Below are 22,351 nucleotides of genomic sequence, written 5' to 3' on the forward strand. Positions count from 1 at the left end.
ACTGTGTCCTAAGAACTGTATGTTTATCATTTATCTCTACAAGGTACTTAAAGTAGTAATTTAATATGAAATTGTATAGTGTTTTCAGTTTGAGAATCAACAGAATGGATTGGTTCTGTCTGGTCTTATCACTATGCCATTAGTAGGTGTACTCTAAGTCCTGTTAAAAAAAAATATATATATTAAATAAAAAAAAATAATAAAAAAATGCCAAAAGTCACATTTAGCACAGAGCGTGTTTAGCAACTTGCTGGAGAATCCTTAATGTTTAGGTTTTTGGAAAGGACAGCAGCTCTGCATATGCTTTTCAAAGCGTTTAATGTCCCATACAGCCTGACCAACAAAGGATGAGTATTAAAGTACTTTATGAGTACTTTAATATGCATATTTTACCATTTTAGTGGGAAAAAATAGGTTTCTAAAAAAAAAACAAAAAAACTGAATTCAGTGTTCTGCTGCTTGCACCGCTTTTGGCTGCTTAAAGCGGACAATCACTGGCAGGAAAGTTCTCCAATTAAAATCAATATTTAAATTACATTTACAATGGATTTAACATCCATGCGCATGCAACCCTCTGGAGCAGAATGTAAACTTTCATTAGTGGCATTAGATCTTTTGTTTAGCACAGTTAGTAGTGCAAAATGTGTTTCAAAAGACTGCACACTTTTATGGACTTTTCCCCCTTACCATGCCAGAATAATATACAATATATCATTTATTGTAGCATTATAGAGGAGTTTTCCTCCTTTTAGTATCTTAACTGTACATTTTATGTTGGTGATTCAGAGAGGATAAAAGAACGTTTATATCCATGATTTGAATTTTGGCTCCTGTTGGTAGTATTATGAAGTCGGTAGCCTGCAGGCTTCAGTGAATATTTTTTTTCACTTGGATTAGCAGTTGTAATGTTGACTAGCACTTGCCAAAGACTTTTCCGCAGCCTGGATTTACACTTATTTTTACCACCTTGGAGCATTGTGGTCAGCACTTAGTTACATTTGGACATTTGATGGCTGTTCGCAAATGTTATAAAATGTTATTCTACTGTAATTATTTAAATTGCAGATTTCACATATGGTATTTTCCCATGTTTCTACTTCTATAGTAACAAATGTTTGTAAATGCTGCTGAAAGCTAGTCAGTCTATGTGGGTGGATTTTGCTTACCATTTTTCTTTTAAGGGAGACATTTAAACACAAGGATGACTATAATTGGTGACACATTGATTTCTAGATAATCTAGATTTTCTGTAACTAAAATGTGGTAGAGGCAGTACTTTTAAAATGTATTAGTTTAACTCAAACCTAAGATGCTCATTTCTTCCCACATACCTTTTTTTTATTGGAAAGATAAGTACATATTACGATATTACTAACAAAGTTGGCAGCTAAAGTTTTCTTCTTAAATGGTGCCTTCATGTGTATATGTTTAACATTTTAGCTACTTTTTTTTTTTTTTAGTAGAGAATAGTTATAAAATTGTTATGCAGCATTTATGGATTACCAAGGGGTGTTTTTTGGTATTACCCCTCATCATTGTTGATCTTAACATGCTTGTGTACTTAAAATCATTAACATAAGCTCTTTTTATTTTCAAGAGATGTGTTAAAAGACCTGGCTGCAGGGGTACAATCTCTTACATCTTCTCAAATTCCACCAACAGTTATGGTTTTCAGGATCTTACTTATTACACATACATGAATCATCTTGGGGGTCTAGGTTAGAGGACTGCATTGGGAGGCGGGACCCGCCAAAAAACTTGCGGGCGGTCTTGCTGGGGCTGCGGGCGGGAGCAGGCGGTCAGGTAAGGAGGCGGGAGCATGCGGGAGCGGAACACCCACATTGCGGGAGCGGGATTAAAAACAGCGGGAGCGGGTGGGAGCAGGATTAAAAAGCAGTCCCGCGCAGGGCACTAGTCTAGGTTATCCTGTAAAGAAATAACTCTTTCTGGCTATAGTAAAACATGCTTTTGGGAGACGTATATAAAGACATGCCTTTAAAAGCCTTTATCGTTTGCTGCTGCAAATTCCTCCTTCGTTGGGACATAGCTCCAGGGGGATAAAATGCACGTACCAAGGGCCTCTTCAATATGCAGATGTTACATGGGAGAATAATCAGTTTGTATCTTATTTTTCAGATTTGGATTATTAAATTATGTATAAAAATCAACTTTGTCCAACATTCGTTTTTTTAAAAGTGTAGAAAAAACAATCAGTTGCTTTATCATGTCATTAGTTTTGCTTTGCAGTTTGAGTATCCCAGTTAAGGCCATGGTTTAAAAAAAAAATAATAAAAAATTTAATTCAATGGAACATTTGGCTTGCAAAATCATATTTCTGTATCAAATATTTTTTTTATTTACAGATTTCTGTTTGATAAAGGTGTACAAAGAATAATATCTGCTGCTAATAGCCCTATATGTCAGTGTTCCAACTGAAATGTTTGTTCATACATTGTTTACTTTGCAGGTAATCTGTGTTTTAGAGATGTAAAGCATTCCATAAAGCTTGAACGCAGAGCATTGCTAAACTTCCTTGGAGGTCATCAATGCCACCTGTATTAGTGTTGTCACTGTGTGACATATAATCAAGTCATTGTACCTCACATTGCAGCCAACCCACTGTTATGATGCCTAGACGCAGTGTGAGTTATTGTGCATTATCATAGTCTGTATATGTGATTGTCAATTGTGATTTATAATGTGTTACCTACTCAGAACTGTCTCCAAAAATGTCACACTCTTAAAATGATCAGTTATTTTGTTTGTATGTCAACATTGTTCTCCTCATTTTGTGTACAGTGTGTTCATTCACAAACTATCTTGTAAAAATAAAATCTTCAAAGCATCGGACACTTGTATTTATTAGTTATTGAACATTTCAAACGTTTCATGTAGCATTTGGTTACGCTTTTGTAACTTAAGGTAAAGGTAAGATTAAGTCCAGTTGTGCTCTTACAAGAGTACTTATGAATTTAGTTGGCATAATAAAGCAACGCCTCGTCCAATCCAGTGCTCCTGCGGCTTGTCCGACAGAAGAGTCATCGCAATGACAAAATTTGTAGAATGTCCAGTAGTCGACAAGGTCCCTCTTCTTTCGCTGGTTTTATAAACAGGTGCCAGGTAACACGGTCTCTGTGGGATGTCTGTTCGTTTACACGGCTTCAGCCACATCTGTAAGATAGTAGTGTGTGTTCATTATTGATTTATATATATATATATATCATGTGTATGTAAATATTGTATGGGCACATGTGAATGCAAGCACGTTATAGCTGACTCGCCATTCTAGCTGTAAAGAGAATGATTTGCCATTGCCTGGCAGGAACTATTAAGGTGTCTTAATGCACTTATTGGCCGTGAAGCCAACATCTATTGCAATAGAACGCTATCAGCTGAGAAGCAGAAATTTTACCGATGCAGATGTTTGTAGCTACCTGAGAAGCAAATCTTTCCGGTTCGTGTTGACCAATTTGTCACTGGTTTAGAATTACATACAGCAAAAAAAGATTTTTTAACAATTACATAAGTATCTCTGCACCCGTCATGGGTCGCTGAGCATGTCATGACAAATTAAATTTTTAAAATAGAACTGGGTTTTTTTTTCTGAGATTAATCCCTGATTCAGCCAGTGTTCCTACAATTTAGAGGATTATGCAGATCTTTGGAGACTACAAAGAAGCAGGATAAAAAGCAGGGAATTTTTTTCAAAATGTATGGGGGTTTTTTTTTCTTTAAAAAATGTTAAGCTATTGCAAACCCTGCATACTGCTCCCAAGAAAAAATATAGCTATATAATCATCATCGTTTGCCCTCCAAACAAAAAGATATATATATATAAATAACCGTAAAATCATGTGTGTAAGGAAGTGTTTGCCAGTACACAAATCAGTGCCAAACAGTGTTAAAACAGCATATTTGTTATCTAAATGCTGCTTCTCCCTTTCATTTTCAATAAGAGTTCAACTTCTATGGACTAGAATGTACTAGAACTAGATGGCTATTGAGGATGTATAAAAAGTGTACATAAGAAAGCTTTTTCTTTACATACTGATCAAGCTTATTTCTGAATAGTACTCACAGGTACAGCAATTTTGTTTTTTAGTAGTGAGATATAGATACTAACCGTTGGTACCGTGTCATAAAGGATTTTTGGATATGATTCGGCTAATTTTTTCATTTTTCTGTCCCAACGCGCACCATCCAAGAACAATCCACGGATGTAAACACCTAAGTGCAAATAAGGACATTACCAGTGAGATGTTCCTGCTGCATATTTCAATCCATTCGTTTTAAAACTGCATCAATTTGTTTTTAATACATATTTATTTTTGCCCAAACGCCACTTTGAATTAATTGGTAAAGTCCATAATATTATTTCCCAAATATATTACGTTTTTAAAGATGGATGTTTGAAGATGAGATGAAGAAGCACTGCTTCATAACGGGATTTCATCCTCTAACGTTTGGCCTCTTATTAGACATGTTAATGTATGTATGTAATGTATGCATAATAACATATAGATACTACATAAGTAATGTTATGCTTTTTTTTTTTTTTTTTTTTTTTTTTTTTAAAGATTTTTGTATAGTTTTTTTTATGTTCAGAAAAAGTATACATGCTTATTAACTTCTATTGAAGGATCTTCAAACATACGACTACTTACCATCTTCTGGTGCATGTTTGTACTCCTTATCTTCTAGAACTTCAAAGTCAAAACCCAGCAGATCAATTGGAATAGTATATTTCCGTGCATAGTTCTGTTGGGCTCCTGTTAGGAAGGCTTGTGTGAAGAAGAATCCAGACAACCAAAAGACTGGAGGAGTCCCATTCTCATACCAGTCCTGAAAAAATATAAAGATATATAGGTTTTTAGAGAAAACATTCAAAAGTATGAGGGTTCTTAAATTGTGCTTGACTTCTCTGCAGCATTTGAATACAGGCTTAAACATCAAGTCAGCCTTGGAATAATAAAACAGACCTATGTATTAACCCTTCAGTATATGACTATTACAGAAATTAATACGCTTACAAAAAATCAGTCAATATTGTGAATGTAAAATTTTTCTTTCTTTAACAGTTACAAAAACAGACTTCCAGAGCTCTGAACATTTTAGAGTGCAGCTGCTTAGTATTTGAAGAGAAACATTAGATGCACCCTAGATTGGGAGGTATATTTTGCTACGGAGTCAATGCAGTCTGGAACGGCCCCTGGTGCTTGATGGACTCCTCTTGAGTTATTATTGAGTTTATATAGGGATGCTGAATTTTATCTTCAGTATACTTTGATGGCCACAATAACAATTCTACCAAAAGATGGGAAAGACTCCTTAGAGTGTCTGAGGTACAGGCCTATTAACATTGCCCTAAAAGTATTCGCTAATATCTCGGCTTCCAGAATTCAGGGGATGCTCCCCCAGCTTATCCACCCAGTTCAGACTGGATTTGTGCCTGGATGTTACGCACATAATGGAACAATTCGAGTAAGCGTCTCATGTTTCTGTCCACGGATGCTCGGAAACTTTTGAAAGAGTTAATTGGTAATTTATGATGGCGGTCCTTAAACTGGTGGGATTTGGGGAGAAAATGCAATCAGGGATCCGGTGCTTGTATGCCTCAGACATAATGGGGGACTGCCTGAACCTTTTGAGATCAGAAACAGCACCCGTTAGGGTTGTGCAGTGGCTCTGTTACTTTTCATGCTATCATTGGAGCCTCTTCTCTAGTCCATTAGAGAAATTCTGATAGACATGACCTTTCCTGTTAACATAATCAAAATTTCTGCATCCACATATGATTTGCTTCTGACCCAACAAATGGTGTCCCAACAAACCGTCACCCTTCTGAATTTAGTAGAAGAATTCACTGACTATGGTTTGCTTCCTAACACTAAAATTAACTCAGATAACTGAATATGCCTAAAATATGTCTCTGGGTGGGAGGTGGATCACATATGGGAAGCCTTCCCACACCAATGGTGTGCACACTGGGGTATTTGTCTCACTGGAGATCTCTCCAAGCTGTATAACAGTGGCGGAACTACCAGGGTCACGACTGCGACCGGGCCCTGGAGTTCTGCCAGTCAGGGGGCCCAAGGGGTGCCAAGCGGTCGATTTCAGCAACTGCTCGGCGTCCTTCTGTCTCCTCTACTCCCTGCCCCCACCTGCCTCAGTGCTGCCCCGACTGCAGTGGTCACGCTTAGCGCTCAGCAGTGAAGCCGCGAGCACCGCGGCAGAGCAGCAAGACAGAGGCCTGGCGCTCCCACCACAGGACTGCACGGTAAGTGACCTACAAAGGGGGGTAGGGAGCGGGTAGATAGTGAGAAGGGGGGGTAGGGAGAGGGTAAATAGTGAGAATGGGAGGGTAGGGAGAGGGTAGATAGCCTGAAAAGGGGGGGAGAGGGGGTAGATTGTTGTGTAAAAATCATGGGTTTTGGGGGGGGGGCAGTCCTTAACAGATTCTCGCACCGGGGCCCTGAGGCTTCTAGTTACGCCCCTGCTGTTTAAGGAATATTTTCCTGCTCACTATACTACAAGAGGACATAGTCTATTTCTTACATATCATAAAAAAGCTATAATCCAGATATGCCTATAAGGGCTGGAGGATCAGGCATTACACTTCCTCCAACTCCTGCGTCCCCTTAAGATGTCCCAATTGATGGTGGACGCAAAGGTACAATTATTGTAGAAATTGGTACATGGCTACAGAGGGCTTGGGCAGTTTAGCTTCCCCCAGATAGTACACTGCATATCCTCATTACTGGGGAAGCATAATCTCAAGATCCCATCGATGTTGGGCACCACTTCTGCTACCTGGACTCCCTGCTTTCTTCTTGGTTTACAGGCTTCTTTTGGTGAGTACATCCGCATTACCGCCCTGGTTTATGGTTAATTGGGGGATATGCTAGGGTTTGAATAAACAAGGGTTTGCTTGTTTATATATCATATCTTATTGACAGTCAATGCTCATCTTTGTATATTATATATATATTAAAACAAAATTGGCAGGATATGCTCATCACCCTGCTGTTGGCTCTGGGGTTTATTGGAACTGCTAGAAGCTTAGTATGAACACTGTTCTAATTGGGCACTGTGCATGCTGGTACGGTGTAGGACATGGGGTGCCCATGGGTTATATGCCTTGGGACATCATGCCACCACCCACACCAGACCAGTCTGGAACCCTGGATACTAAGTCAGTATCTAGTTCATAGGGTATAAAACTATTGTGGGAGCTATTTAGAAAAACACAACATATTTCTTCCACCCCGTATTAAATTATGAAATTATATAAAAGCTGTTTCCAGGTTTGCAAGTTTAGAGAGCGGAGTATTAAAACATTCTTGTTAAAAAAAAAAGGTAAATTATATATAAATAAAAAACAAAACATCCATCACAAACTTTATAAATTTAAGTAATATTTGTTGCCGGTTGAGCAGCACTTTTTAAATTAATGTGAGTAACACAAGTGGCCATCTGTCTTATGTATCTGAATCAGCTGTTATCATGGTAGGGTATTTGATAAACAGTAAAGTTGATCTGATTCCCACATGCTTCAGTAAACAAACTGCTGTATGCAGCAGATGTATCAGTGAACTTACATTGCTCTTTAAATTCATTACATAAAGTTAAACATCTCATTCCCTTTTTGTACAGTACGCAATTTATTGTTTAGTTTTATGGACACTTGTGGCACTCATTCACTAAACCGTTAGCTGTCCGCTAATATGCATTATGTAATATCAGTCTTGGAATATTTAAAGAATTCAACTGATATAGGATAAATGTGCTCATGCTGGCATATGTAAGTCAATCAGACTTGCTCATTCCAGCTGCTGATAGTTGGGATATGATTTAATATCCCAGAAATGTACAGATTGTTTTAATTAATAATCTTTAGCCATGTGATACTGTCCATGTGAATCCATATGCAAATTACTCATACATTCAATCAATAAATAAATCTATTATTATCAATTGATATGCAGATAATGCCTGAATGAATACACCAATAATTACGAATCAGTTATAATTTGGTAGGTTAATTGGCCACGGATGTCTCTCCTTTAAATTACTTATCCTGTTGCTAGCATTCTTGCCCTGTGCGATTGCAACATTAGACCATTATATAGGGGAAAACACAATAAGAAGTACTAATACAGTAAAGCAACCATTTGTGTAAGTGATGTTCATAGATCAACGATGTCCATGTACAAATATATAGAATATCTGCACAACTGTGAAGTCTTGTAACTAAGCTATGGGCAGTCATGCCAAGATAATAGTTTTATAGAAATTTTCTGCAGGGCTGGAAGGGATTGATTATTTATGCAGAAGGAAAAGTAATGCGAAACAAACTGATAATGGAGGTCTGTTTTGCAATACAACTGATATGAATGTGTTTGGTTTAATTAGACCATTAAGATGTATTATGTCTGATGAAACTGCAATTAGAAATCTTCATGCCATCAAGCACCTAATACCATGAAATAACTGCTTGCTGTTTCACTGAAGTTTATGTAAAACTCCACATCATTCTTGTCAAAGAGAAATTAAACTATTTCACTGTGTTCTCCTTACCTGTAAAAATGTCAGCCTGGCGAGAAAGTCATTAACGTAACTGCCAAGCGGTTTAAGACTTGGGTAGGATTTCTTCATCCACATTCCTGGAATCTTGCCTTTCAGAATGCTGATCACTACCTCTTCCAGTTCAGATGACATAACTACCAACCCCTAAAATTTGGAAAAATGCACATCAAGACTGTTTATTCACATTCACAGTTCCTCCCTGTTAGACTATTATGCATAATAAATAGTATAAGGATATAGTGTAAGAGGTGACCGATGTCAAGTATGATTTGTTAATATTAGTATTAGAAGAGCCTGGCAATGGAAATATGTAATTTCATAATAATCTTGGCAACATGGGATGGACTTGCATTTAGACAACTGCCCTATTGGTCATGGGTTGTATGCAAAGAACATAATGGGATGTACATGGCAAGTAGATTTTTCAAATGCTATAAGTGGCAGATTATAGTGGATTTGCTTTCCAAGCCAGGTCTTGCTGGTAAGATGGTTGTTGCTATTGCCCTAAATATTTTTTCTTTGTAAAGGTCACTTGATTCACTAAAAGGCTAGGAGTTGAGGACTGAGGTTGAGGCATTGCAAAGGGTCAACCACAGAGAATTTCTCATCAAAGAAGGAATGTGTTGACCCTATCTAAAGTGTAGTAATAGCTCACTGATTTAACTATACATACAGCAGGGCCAACTTGGCCCTTCCAGCAGGAGTTGAAAGTTCATAGTTGGTAGGATGAGATGTTTCAATTCACCCAAACTCATGGCATAATAAATGACCCCTCAAGACTTGCATATTACAACAATCATAGTCTACTTTGAGTTCTTTAAGTATATGCTCTGCTGGGGTTAAGAATTCTTAACGTGCTTCCAGTTTGCAGTAATGTCCGTGGTTTGATGTCCCAAGCCCTTATGAAACAGAGCGCCGGGATAGGATATCTTATCCTGGCGCTCCACGTTTTAAAGGCATGCAGTGCATTCATTAAAGGATGTGCTGATCATAGATCTTCTTTGTGTGGCGTCACACTAGGAGGCTTAATCGCCCAAGAGGGTCCCCTGGATCTAGGCCAGGATACATTACATCAAATATATTTTAACATAAGCAGCCTTTTTAGAGAAATTGGGCACCCAATGGGGTAGCCTGTATGAGCTTTATGGGAGTCGTAGTTAAATACTGAAAAGCTACGTCTAGGACAGCTCTAGTAATGTAGAACAAATGTAAAATGTAAAAACTCTAAACTGGGTGTCTTCAGACACTAAAAACTGCAATTTAAGATATGCCTTGGAGACATTTATGAGCAAAGAAAACGGTATTTAAAGCACACTGTAAAACTAGAAGTGTATGCTTTAATATATGCCACACTTATATTTTACTATTATTGCCTGGGTAACCATGGGGCTTTTAAACATCAAAGATAGTCATTTGCTTTCAGAACAAGCAGAAATGCAAGTTTATTTTTGGGCTTCTACGTAAAAATAGTATAATCTTAAAACATTTTGATCGTGTATAGTAAGTGATGGACAATATTTAACATATTGTTTCAACTGAATTGCACTGGTAAATTAACCCCTTCAGGAACAGATCAATTATTCTGTTTTTACTTACCGGTAATTTTCTCAATTAGTGTACTCATACAACATACATGGATAATGTTATTTTGTATAAATACACAAAATGGAGGAAAACATTTGAATAAAATACATTTTACACAGGCTAATGCCTATGGGAGGAGCGCAAAATATATTCACTAACTTGTAATGATTTGGAAACAACTCTATATGCTACGGATTTTCATCTATTGCGGCAGTTAAAGAGCAAATATTACAAGGTGCTCATCACTTTTTTTTTGTAACCCCAGGTTTTTTTTTTCCCCAAATTCAGTTCAGTTCACTTCAGTAGTGGCTACAGACCTTAAAACCACACCATAAAACTATATATTACTGAAAAGAAGTGAATCTGGGTCATTTCACTAGGACCATTGTGACACTTTTCAGCCAGCCATTTTATCAACAAGCTCTTCTGAAATCTGAGGTAACTTTATTTTTGCATTTGGGATGCAGAGAGGTATTGTGGCAGCAGACCTGATCTCTACAAACCCAACAACTCCCTGATGCCCAAATTTCTTTTCTAGCATTTAAATCCCCTTTAATTGTAACAGTGCTCACTTGGAACACCATTATATTTAATCTAACAGCTCAGAGGCACACATTTTTGGCCCCAGCAGTCAGAGGGAGACTATGTCCCATTCATCAGGAATATGTTAAAAACTCTAGCCCTGCTGAGAATAAGAAATTTAAAAAGATAAAAATAGACTAGGTTGTAGACTATGACATTTAAAATTATTTGCGGCTCTTACATACCTTAATCGCCTTCTGTATATTGACACACGAATCTCTTATGGTAGACAGCAATTTATTAAATCGTCCCATTTCCTGAACAAGGACAGTGTTCATGCTTTGTGTGTATGTAGTTGGGTATTTTCTCATTGCAGCTTCAATGTCGAAATTCATAGGAAGTTTGCTTAGAATATCTGCAGACACCTCATAAACGGTTTCATCTGAAGTTTTTCCTCCACCACCCGAAGACCGTGACTACACATAAGCGACAAGATTAATAGGTACAAAAAAAACTATATAGAATAAAAATATCTCACGTTAACATTAAGCAATTTCTAACGCACTCATAACCATGCAACTTTAGACCAGGAAAGATTTGAGAATACCATTGAAATCCTATGTATCTTGTAGTTGTCAGTGACACAACGTCTGGATTTAGAATTCTGAATGTCTAACAGATGGAAGCCTTTTCAGTGCAATTTATATAATTATACAAAGGAACTTCCCAGTTTAGGCTACCTGGAGCTTTTCCTCTTCTCGGGGATCTGTTTCATGAGGGGGGGGCTTGCCCCAGGAAGCTTTTAATGGGCAAAAACTGAGCAGTGAACAGGCCGGTGAGTAGGCAGAATGTAGATAGAGGGTGAGTGCGAGGGTGAGTGTGATCACACTACTCCCCTGCATAGAAAAAGAAGAAACTGACCCGAAGACCAGGGTCTCCAGGTCAAACCCGGCAGCTTCATAGGTGCGTATATAATGCCACTGATAATGACCGGGCATCAAAGGGCTGCATTGATCTAAAGGTGCTACAGAAATAACATGAACATGTAATGCGATAAAAAAAAATCAAAGTCAGATATAGCTTAACTTAAGGGCTAGAGTCTAGATAACCATTATATAAGAAAAAAGGCATTAGCTAATAACACAAAAAAACAATTCACATGAATATATACATCTAGCTAGAAGACCATTCACCATAGTAAGATAAATATTATGAGCCACTATATTTTTGCAGACAGAAAAGATCCTGCTTTCTCTTATTAAGTTATTGTTAATACACCACTTGTTTTATATGCTACCATATTTCAAGATATAAGTGCACAATGAAATGAGCAGATTCCGTCTTCTGCACATCTTTACGGCTGCATAGCAGCTGCTAAGTGTGTGCCACTTTTATTTTATTGTGTTAATAGTAGAACACTGTTGCCTTATAACGTTTAAATCAAGCAAGGGAATCATTATTAGTTTTCCCTTTAATTAGTTAGCAATGCACTTCTGTTTAATATATTGCTGCAGACAATAATCTAATGCAGATTCTGCTGTGGTCATTGCACAATTATATCTAGTAAATATATTTTTTAACCAAATACATGCATATATTAGAACAGGATGCTGGATATTTTTCTACTTGGTCTTTGTGTGTAACATGAGAATAAAGGGAGACATAAAGCTTAATTTCAAAAACGATATATTTCATAGCAGATGGAAAACATTCTTACATATGCACAACGTGGACCCTCTTTATATTGTAAAAACATATGCCAGTTCATCCAAAAATGAAACACTCACACTTACCATAATGCAATTGGTCCATGACTGCTGTCATGAACATTTACCCTACTTGGTGAAAAAATTTCACTTCCCTCTCGTCTCCACTTAACCGCCTATTAGATTGTAAACTTGCAAGAGCAGGGCCTTCTTCTCCTTCTGTACTAGTATGTCTTAACATGTGTTAAAACTACTTTTAAATTGTATATAGTCAACACTAATGTTGTTATTAATTTTCACTGTCCCTCTATTGATACAGAATCAGTTTCCAGAGGAAGTGATAAACAGGCGAAACTGTTGGGTTCCAAAGTATGATTATTCCTCCTAAAGTGGAATAATTAGGTGCTGTGATATAAAATGTCATTGTTATTCTATGGTTATAAAAACACAATCGTAATTCCTCAACAAATTATGATACATATACTGGAACATGGACCAGATGGACTTAAGAAATTAGTGATTTTATATTATTCTGCATTACAATAATGACTGCTTGTAGCAAATGCAAAAAAAAACAAATAAAAACATAAAAAATGGTGCTGAGATTTGTGCCAATGTCTCAGTTGATCTCTATATGATCAGTACTTTGTGAATTGTACAAATAGTAAATTGGTAAAAATATATTTTTTTCTTCTAATTATGTTAATAAAATGGGAGCTATGCTTATATATTATGTTTGTAGGAATATATTTAGGGTTTGCGGATTATGGACAATAATATTCATGATTTAGGTTAGATTAGCATTGCTAACTTACATTTAGATGTAAAAATAAACATGCCAAATTAAATGTAGCTTTTCAAGCAGTTGAAAATCATAAATATGCCACTAAAGAAATTGTATTTTAATTTTTATCTGCTAATGAGGGGAAGCATGCCGCATGCTTGTATTCCCTGGATGGCCGTGGCTGAAAAATTCAGAATAAAAAAATACAGGTTAAATAAAAATCTTTTGCAGTCGCCACTTGTAAATATCCAAAAGGTCATAAGTTTTTTATTGCACAGAAGTCATTTTTTCAAAGTAAATGCTTGTTTGTGTAAGCTCGAACTTTGGAAATCATCTATGCTTAAGCAGAAATTATGTTTTCTGTTTTTAGACACAATTAGGTATTCTCAGCTTTTACACAATACACACTACATATTTTATGATTATGTATCCGTACTTAGGTGCATATATGTAAGAATGTTTTCTGTATCCAATATATATATATATATATATATATATATATATATATATATATATATATATATATTCACATACATTGAATATAATAATAGTTCTGATGAAATATAGTTAATGAATGAGGTTCAATTAGTAACATGAAATACCATATCCCAATAGGCAAGAGTATAAAAGGCGAAGTTAATGAGTATTATAGAGAGAAATTTGTACTTACACTGCTATCAGTCTGCAAAAAGATGAAAAGCATGTGATTATTATTTAAGTACAGTTAGCATTGCCTCATTTGTGTATGTAAATACTAGCAATCTCAACCGCATATTTATATTTTGTTGTTTTTTTTCCTTCTTTGTTTATCTGCCACTGCTTTTTAAAGCAATATTTTAGTAACATTGACTGTTTATAATCCACATGCAGATATCAAAAACATTTTAGATTCTAGCTGAGCTTTACTTATTTAATATACTTGTATCTGTCTAAACTTGACATTTTATACATAATCCTCATCTAGATATCATGAACCGTTCAAAATTATTTTACGATTCCCTTCAACAGAATACAGTAGATTCAATCTATCAACTTAACTTAAAACGTGAGACTGGTTGAAACGAAATGTTAGGTGACATAAGAGGCTTGCACTATGTGTGAAATAGTAAAACATAAACTTTCACTCAAACCACCAGTTGACTACTGCATAGATTCCGACTAAATAATCAGTGTCCACTGAAAGTTGTTGCCCCATATGCCTAGCAATGGAGTGTCAAACCCCAAGCCTATGGGAGAATATTATCAAGACAAGAATTCAAAAGCGTTGACAAATTTCTTTGGTGTCCCCACTGTGGACTGCTGCAATTTACAAATAATAGAGAATTATAGCTGACTTAAATTACCTTAGTAGAAATTGTGGAGGTTAGGATCAAATCGTCCTTGGTATTTAGAATGTAATATTTTGTAGAGATACACAGATATAAATGCCGTGATACAATAAGCACTCCATATAATATATGCTGCAATTTTGGATTTATTTTTTTGCCTCTTATCTCAAACACTTTCAAAAATATAATTCAAAAAATATTTTAATCTGAAGCCATAAAAATGTTTACCTGTTAGCAAAAAAATTTATTTAACCATATTACAAGTAAGCATAAAAACACTTATTTTGTACCATCTTTATATTTGTGCACAAAAACCTTCCTTCCAAATGGTGGTATTTATTTGTTATTTATGGCATATAGAAACTGTTTATATCACTTTTCACTCAATTCTTATCGTAAACACATAACATAAGGCCACAGTGACGTCTCATACCTGAGTCAGAAGGATATTGTCAAACAGTTGCTGAGTTTCTGACTGATCCTTAGTGATGTCCGCATTAGCATTCATACCAAAAATCTCAGGGGAAGGGTTCAGTGGAAGGCTCTTTGTATACTCGATGTAATGGTCGTACTAGGAGAATACAGAGCAGAATGTTTAAAGGTCAGTGTGTGAGCACTTAGGCATTAAAAGGGCACTGACTCTCCTCGCCACCTTACAGCAGATAATCTCTGTAAGAGTTTAGTTCCGATTTACCAGCTAATACCAGGTGCCGTGTGAAAGTTTAAAGGCCTGACTTTGTGATATTATTCATTTTACTAACCATTGAGAAATAGTTTAATCACCTAAAATAATTTACCACAAAAATGTCTACATGGTCTTCCCAAGCCACCCATTTTGTTTTCATACTTCAAATCTCAATGATTGATTCCTGTGTTTGTGTTCTGTCCAGATAGAAAATATTTTCAGGATTTAGAAGAGTGCTTTCCAGGCATGAGGGATAGATGTATACCAAATATACAAACTAACAGGTCAACTAAACTGTATTATTAAAAATAGAACAATAAAAATGACCTAAAAAATCAACAGGACTCAAAGTAGTATACTAACTCATGTAAAGGTTATAATAATACAATCCATGATACATAAGAGTGAAAAACGTTAAAATATCTTATGTTTTCAGGTAAAGGGGAAATATTTTAGGATATCTTGATTCATATATATATATATATATATATATATAAATATATTAATTAGGAAACAAGGTCTCTGTAGTTTTGTAAATGTAGATGTCGCCTATGATAATGAAATATTATATTTCCATATGTATAGCATTTCAGGGTCAGGGTTCATTACAAAATGACCGGTGTTCAAAGTAAAAGAGCAAAACTTCCCTTTTAACGAGTATTCAATTTATCACTGGTTGCACGTTTATTGACTATAACAGCAATGTGCCAGCTGTAGGTCCAGAACTTTCTACTAACTCAAACATCAGTGACAAGTACAAAAACCCACCAGAAAATGTCTGAATTTCTTACTGTGGACTAACATTTAGCCTTTTCTAGGCCTGCGTATAAATATTCATGCAACCGCTACAGCTGAACAGGTGTTAAACGAAACGCGTTCTGTGTGGGTTCTACCTTTTTTTTTGGCGGTAGAGATGGGAAGTCATTAGTGTGCCTTTGTTGAGATATAGTATATTCATCTCTTATTTTTATTTTTGTTGTGTATTTTATGGTTTTTTATATATGTTTTATGTATTTATTAAAGATTTGTATATTTTTTTTAATAATTTTTTGAGCACTTTTAAGGATGTCTGAAATCTACTTACGTCTCCATCAGATGGTGCATAATAAATGCCACTAGAGTCAAATTTGTAGTCTGCATTTGTAATGATATCTGCGCAGTAGAATTTATTCAGAATGCTACGCAGCGTCCGCCGATCCCAGTCATCAGTTACTCTTCCACCGTAGTTACACTCTCCAGTCATATATCGAACGGCATCATATGGTACGTCCTAAAACAAGAAAACAAAACAGTAATTTCTCAGTAACATGTTCTATCTTGTAATATGTAGCAACACATTTACAAGACATGATATGTTACATTTTTCTTCAGCTGTGTACACTTCGTATACCTATGTAATTACTAATATGTAACAAACGGAGATCAGCATTCTTACATTCTTGGCAGGATCGGCCTGATTTATCCTATACGTTGTTAACTCTTTTTTGTTAAGTTACTTATTGTTATTAATTGGTTAAAATTTTAGGAACAATAGAAGGGAGTTGACAGGAATATCAAACAGATGATAGGAATAGCTATATAATTATTTCTGTGTTATTAAATGGATCCATTCAATAAACTTGCATTTAAAAAGGAGCTCCATAAATAACAGAAGAGCTGTAACCATTTGACATACTCCATCCACCCTTCTTCAGGATTTAGGTTCATGGGGTCCTTGGCAAGAATTTAGTAGTGGGCCCTACCTTCCCCCAGTTTCACCAACCCCTTGTTTTCCCTCTATTTTAATCAAATTTATTTTCCCATTGTTCGCTTTGTTAATCAGTTTAACCTTCCCTACAGACAGCCTTTCTCCTATCTCTCCCAACAGCAGGCAGCTGCCATATAAGAGTAACTCAGTGGGGAAACATAAGTTCTTACATCGTATTGATTCAAAAACATGTGAAGCTGTTGCACGCTGATTCTCATATCCGTCTCATTGAATTCATAAGGAATATTCCATCCTAGAGGGCCAAACTTCCGCCGTTCTTGAACCAAAGCATGAAAGAAGCACAGACCAAATAACATCTTCTTGAACTCCGGCTGTTGCACAAGACAAAAGATCAAAGGTATAAAGGATAAACAAAAAAACACATAAAAATAATGTTACACAGTCCCTCCCAGTGAATATTAAATGCATTATAGGAGGTGCTATGATAGAGGCAGCACAAAATGGACATATGAGTAGGGGCATGGGTGGAAAACAGACAGACATTAACATTTAACCTCCCCCACTTGTCTTACATAATCACCCTCAGCTATTTGCATTGCCCAATGTTTCCTATGGAATCCATATCCATCACAATCATATCCATTATTTTTATGTAAAACTGCTATTGGTCATATGGGAAAAGACAAAGAAGATCTGTCTGTGTGTATTATTTCTTTCTGTTGTCTTTTGTTTGGTGATGTTGGGAACCCTGTGTAACTACAACATAAATAATAGCAAAAGTTCAACAGCAGATATTTAATTCTAGGCCATATTTATAAGGATCATAATGCATTAATGAAAAAAAAAGTAAATAGTAGGGATATGGTGGGCACTATTTCCTGGAATTTCTCATTATAAATATACAGTAGTTACCAATGTCATTATATCTCATTGACTAAAAGAGGATGGAGTCCAGGCACAAATGAACAGCAGTCCTTCTATTATTTGTCTTGGAATTTATCATTGTATACTCTTTAATGCAAACTTTTGCATCTTCCTGCCACTGATTGGCTGATCGAAGCAGCCAATACTGGCTCCAAAAATGGAAAAACGGAGGGGGTGGTGCACCGCAACTCTTCTCCTAAAGTTATTTTACTTTTATAGGTTGGTGGCGGTGCATGGGACACTCGAGTGTACCTTTAATAAAAAAAGAGTGCCTGCACTACATCTCCAAAACTGTGAACATAAATTGCATTGTAGCAAGGATGGTATACAAATGTATGTCTTGAGGCACTTTATACTAAAATGTCTTTTACAAAGTCCCAAATGCTTAAACATGTTTCTGAAAAAGAGCAAAGTGCATCAAGGCACAAAAATGTGGTACTTTTTTCTGACAAACTGAATGTTGCTTTTGTACCAATAATGTTACTGTTCAGCAGCTGGGCAACTGAAAATGTAGTTTTTTGGGGTTTTTTATGGCCAAATTTGTCTTGATTGAATGTATTAAAAAACAGAACACATCATATAGAAGGCAGTGCACAATATGGCACAGAACACAATCATTGACAGCTTAACCAAGTATATATATATATATATATATATATATATATATATATATATACACACATATACCGTATTTGCTCGATTATAAGACAAGGTTTTTTCCAGAGCAAAACTCTGCCTCCTAAAATGCCTTATACCTCCCTATATGCCACTCTGCCCCATAATATGCCTTTTAACCCCCTAAATGCCAGAGTGGCATATAGGGGTATAAGGCAATTCTGGAGGCATAGTGGCACATAGGGGGTTAAAAGGCATATCATGGGGCACAGTGGCATATAAGGTGTAAGGCATTTCTGGGGCAGAGTGGCAAGCCTGGGGGCAGATGTGCATAACTGGGGGGGGCAGGTTGAAAAAAAAAAGGAAATAAAAACAAAATATTTTTCTCAATCATAGCTTTTATTAAAAAAAATTGTTCACATAGTTTACATGAATTAAAATTTACTGGTAAAACTTTTTTCCTATAGGGTAGTCTTATATTCAGGCTTTTTCTTTTTTTCGTAAATTAATATTCAAATTTTGGGGGGTCGTCTTATAATCGAGCAAATACGGTATATATATATATATATATATATATATGTATATGTATAAACAATAAAAATAACAGCAGAATTTGGCTTTACAATATGTCAAATTCAAGCAATTCGCAAAACTCCTTTTTCTTGATCTACACATTTACTTTAGGTAAACACAATGCATAAATCCCTCGATATGCTCTACTCAAAGTAGGTACCTTCCATTTCCCAACTAATGGAATGGAAACTGATTTGGACAGCTCTTTTAATTCATGATTGGCATTAGTTGCATTTAACTAATTTACATTCTAAATAAAGTACATAAAGGCAAATCACAGTGGGTAGTTTGCAAATAGCTAATGGCCTAATTGCACTTGTTAATCAGAAATAAAGTATGGGAAAGTGAAATCTACTGACTAAATATTTACTATAAATACATATTGTAAATTGATTATTGAGCAATCAGAAGAATGCAGTATGCTTTATGAATGTTAAATAGAAAATATAGTAATAAACTAATTAAAATGTATTTTAATAAAATCTATTTTTTTGCATGTATAAAAATAGCAATGCAGAAGAAACATCTTTTATTCTGCACTTTTTCCATCTCTACACAGTATGTGGTCTGTTTTTTTAACAAAGGAAACAGTGCACTCTACAGTACTGTACTTTATAAAATAAAAAAAGGATTTTAGCTTATGAACAATACTTACAAGCTTTTTGCAGCTAGTGAAAAAATCTGGATCAGAGATAGGATCCATCAGGTACGAGCGGATTATATTGGAACGCAAGCCTTTGGGTGCCTCATTAGTCATCTTCACTCCGTTCTGTAGTACAGACACAGGGAAGTTTGGCGATGGGTAACTTGTAAGCCAGAGGCGGAAATCTGGATGTGTTGTCTCAGGATTCAACTCCTGTAGAATGACAAAATGGTGAAATAAAGACATACACTTCAGTTTGATTTCAACATGTCATGAATATTTAACACTAGGTACATGTTGTACAAATGATTTTGCCTGTTAACATTTGTTATCTTGACAGAAACACAAAAAAGTCACAATGTTGTAAAAAACTTCTGAGAGTTGTTGGGTAAGTCTTAAGACCTATGTGCTATACACAGTCCGGCAGACCTCGTGTACTAGCCCTGCTTATATACTTCCACCAGAAGCAATTTGTTGACGTGCCATGGAGGGGGCAGGAGATCTGTAAGTCTTTGCCAAGCTCTCCCATGGGCTGCTTAAAGGAAAACTCCAGTGCTAATGACAATTTTACTATATACGTATATTCATTAGGTTTGAAATGGTGTTAGTAAATAAGATTTCATTTGTACATTCTTTCTCTCATACCTGCAAGGTACACATACTTTAGACTTCTTCTAAAATGAGCTATTGTGCTAGAGGCAGCTAGTCATTTTCCACCACCAAAATATGTATTTTGCTTGAATAAAATGCAATGGAGTTCATACAAAATGGATTTTTGAATTGTTCTGTTTTGCTAATATATATACAGACATATATGCAAAACTGCTATGCAGACACCTGGGAACAAGAAGCCATATGTTTGTGTGCTTGAGGTCTGCATTGGTTTTATGTGTTTCTTATTTTTTAGACATAATGTTTATTATTGGAATCTCATTTACAGAGGACTTGTAGAAGAAAACAAAATCTTTGAAACCAACAGTAGTAGATCCAACTAGAACTGGTCGGTGTTCTTTGGGCTATGAGCTGTGGTTTCTACCTAAGCTTGCATCAGTTTTTAGCAGGTTGAACAGCACGCAGATGCAAAGTGTAATTCGAATTAACTGGCAGGGGTTTCTCTTGACATCTATTCTATATCCCCAGAAGGACTGTGTGCTGTTTAAACTGCTCTGGAAAGTATCAAGTGGGTAATTTGTGGGCCAACTCAGTCATCAATAAGCTGTTAAATTCATGAATTCATAAATACATTCTGGTAGTTATGTACATTCCTAAAGTGCTTCTCGGGGTCACTACGGAGAAACTTCAGGTCACGGGAGCGGTGTTGAGGCATGCCCCCCCCCCACTTCCCCACCAAAGACAGTTAGCTGGAGCCTGGGTGTCCCCAGCTATGGTTTGTACCTTCTCTGTGCATATATAGCATGTGTAGCAACCACAACACAATTACTTTGTAGATGCATTTCTATAAAATACATTTTTTCATATTTACAATTTTTATTTTAAGGCACAGTGAATATAACCTTTCCCTACTACCTTCCTTATCCATTGAGTAGTTTGGAAGGCATGTTTACAGCAGAAAAGAATAATGTGGAAAGTTCGGCTCTGTAAGAAGGTCATAGAGGACAAGACAGAAAGTACAAACTCAGGCAACTGCGTATGACAGATCCCAGTAAGAGCAGAAGTCTGCCTGAATCTAATGGGAAAAGAGATAATTCTTTTTTCTAAATCATCTTTCTCCCCAGCAGTAAAAATATATGTAAAATTAGATTGGAGTAAAAAGTATCTTTCGCAGACACATTTTTTGCAACAATAGAAGATAAGAACTAGTACTTTACTTGGTGTTAATTCAAGTCGAGAATGAATGCAATTTACTTTATAAATATCTTAACTTTTTCCATTTCTTGGCTCGCTAGGAACATGCATTAAATATGAAAATCCCATTCACTTCGGATGTGGCTTAGATTTTATCAATTCTGACTTACACGTAACTAGTTATTTCAGAACCAATCGATGAGATGTTTTCAAGGACACAATGTGTGAAATGAGATGGGATTAACCCTCTTATACCTAGAAGGTAGTTGTTCCCAAACAAAAGCTATGATGGTCAGGAAGTTGCAAACATTAACCTGCTAATAAATCGTCATTTGATTTAATTGCTCATTTATAACACATTTACATTTTCATGTTCATCAGCTGTGGTGACACCAGGCCCAACCAAAGAGTCAGGACGTGAGCATCATAGTAGTTTTGGAAAACAGACAGAATTCTTGACCAACTGAAATAGAATGATAAGACCTCTCGGCATTATAGGGGACTCCCACCAAAAATATTTACTACTATCAGATAAAAATATGTTTTAGTATTGTTTTCTTTTTTAATAAAATAGTTTTTGGTTAGGCACTAGCTCAGTGTTTTAACCCAATCTACTAGACAAGCACCCAGACTGCATATCATACTTTCTTTGGTCTTCTATAAAATGGCTTGGTCTCAATAACCCAGCCAGCTAATGAAGGTCTGTGTCAATGTGATGTTTGAGCAGGAACAGCCAAACAAATCATCACATAACTGACAATAACGGCAGCCTTCAGGTCTTCAGCTATAAATGAAGATTATATTGGAGAAAAATAAGATAAAACTAAGTTTTTTCTCAATGCTAACCTATGCTACTGTACACAGTAACATAGATTAGGAGAAATATA

At 36.0% G+C, this 22,351-nt stretch overlaps 1 protein-coding gene across 1 annotated transcript in view; it reads right to left on the reverse strand.

The window, feature by feature from the left end:
* Positions 1 to 2,964: 2,964 nt before the first annotated feature.
* LOC149290646 (dynein axonemal heavy chain 7-like) overlaps positions 2,965 to 22,351 on the reverse strand; it is a 110,602-nt gene continuing 91,215 nt past the window's right edge. The window contains exons 55-63 of the mRNA XM_089488443.1: positions 19,671 to 19,871; positions 17,113 to 17,274; positions 16,280 to 16,465; positions 14,944 to 15,081; positions 10,938 to 11,168; positions 8,578 to 8,730; positions 4,665 to 4,842; positions 4,124 to 4,227; positions 2,965 to 3,171 (exon numbers count right to left, since the gene is read on the reverse strand). Coding sequence (XP_089344569.1) covers positions 2,965 to 3,171; positions 4,124 to 4,227; positions 4,665 to 4,842; positions 8,578 to 8,730; positions 10,938 to 11,168; positions 14,944 to 15,081; positions 16,280 to 16,465; positions 17,113 to 17,274; positions 19,671 to 19,871 — 1,560 coding nt within the window. The remainder of the gene's footprint in view (positions 3,172 to 4,123; positions 4,228 to 4,664; positions 4,843 to 8,577; positions 8,731 to 10,937; positions 11,169 to 14,943; positions 15,082 to 16,279; positions 16,466 to 17,112; positions 17,275 to 19,670; positions 19,872 to 22,351) is intronic.

This window comes from Sceloporus occidentalis, unplaced genomic scaffold (genome assembly GCF_023333645.1).
Source record: "Sceloporus occidentalis isolate IW3139 unplaced genomic scaffold, rSceOcc1.0.p SCAF_38, whole genome shotgun sequence".
Classification (NCBI taxonomy): Eukaryota; Metazoa; Chordata; class Lepidosauria; order Squamata; family Phrynosomatidae; genus Sceloporus; species Sceloporus occidentalis.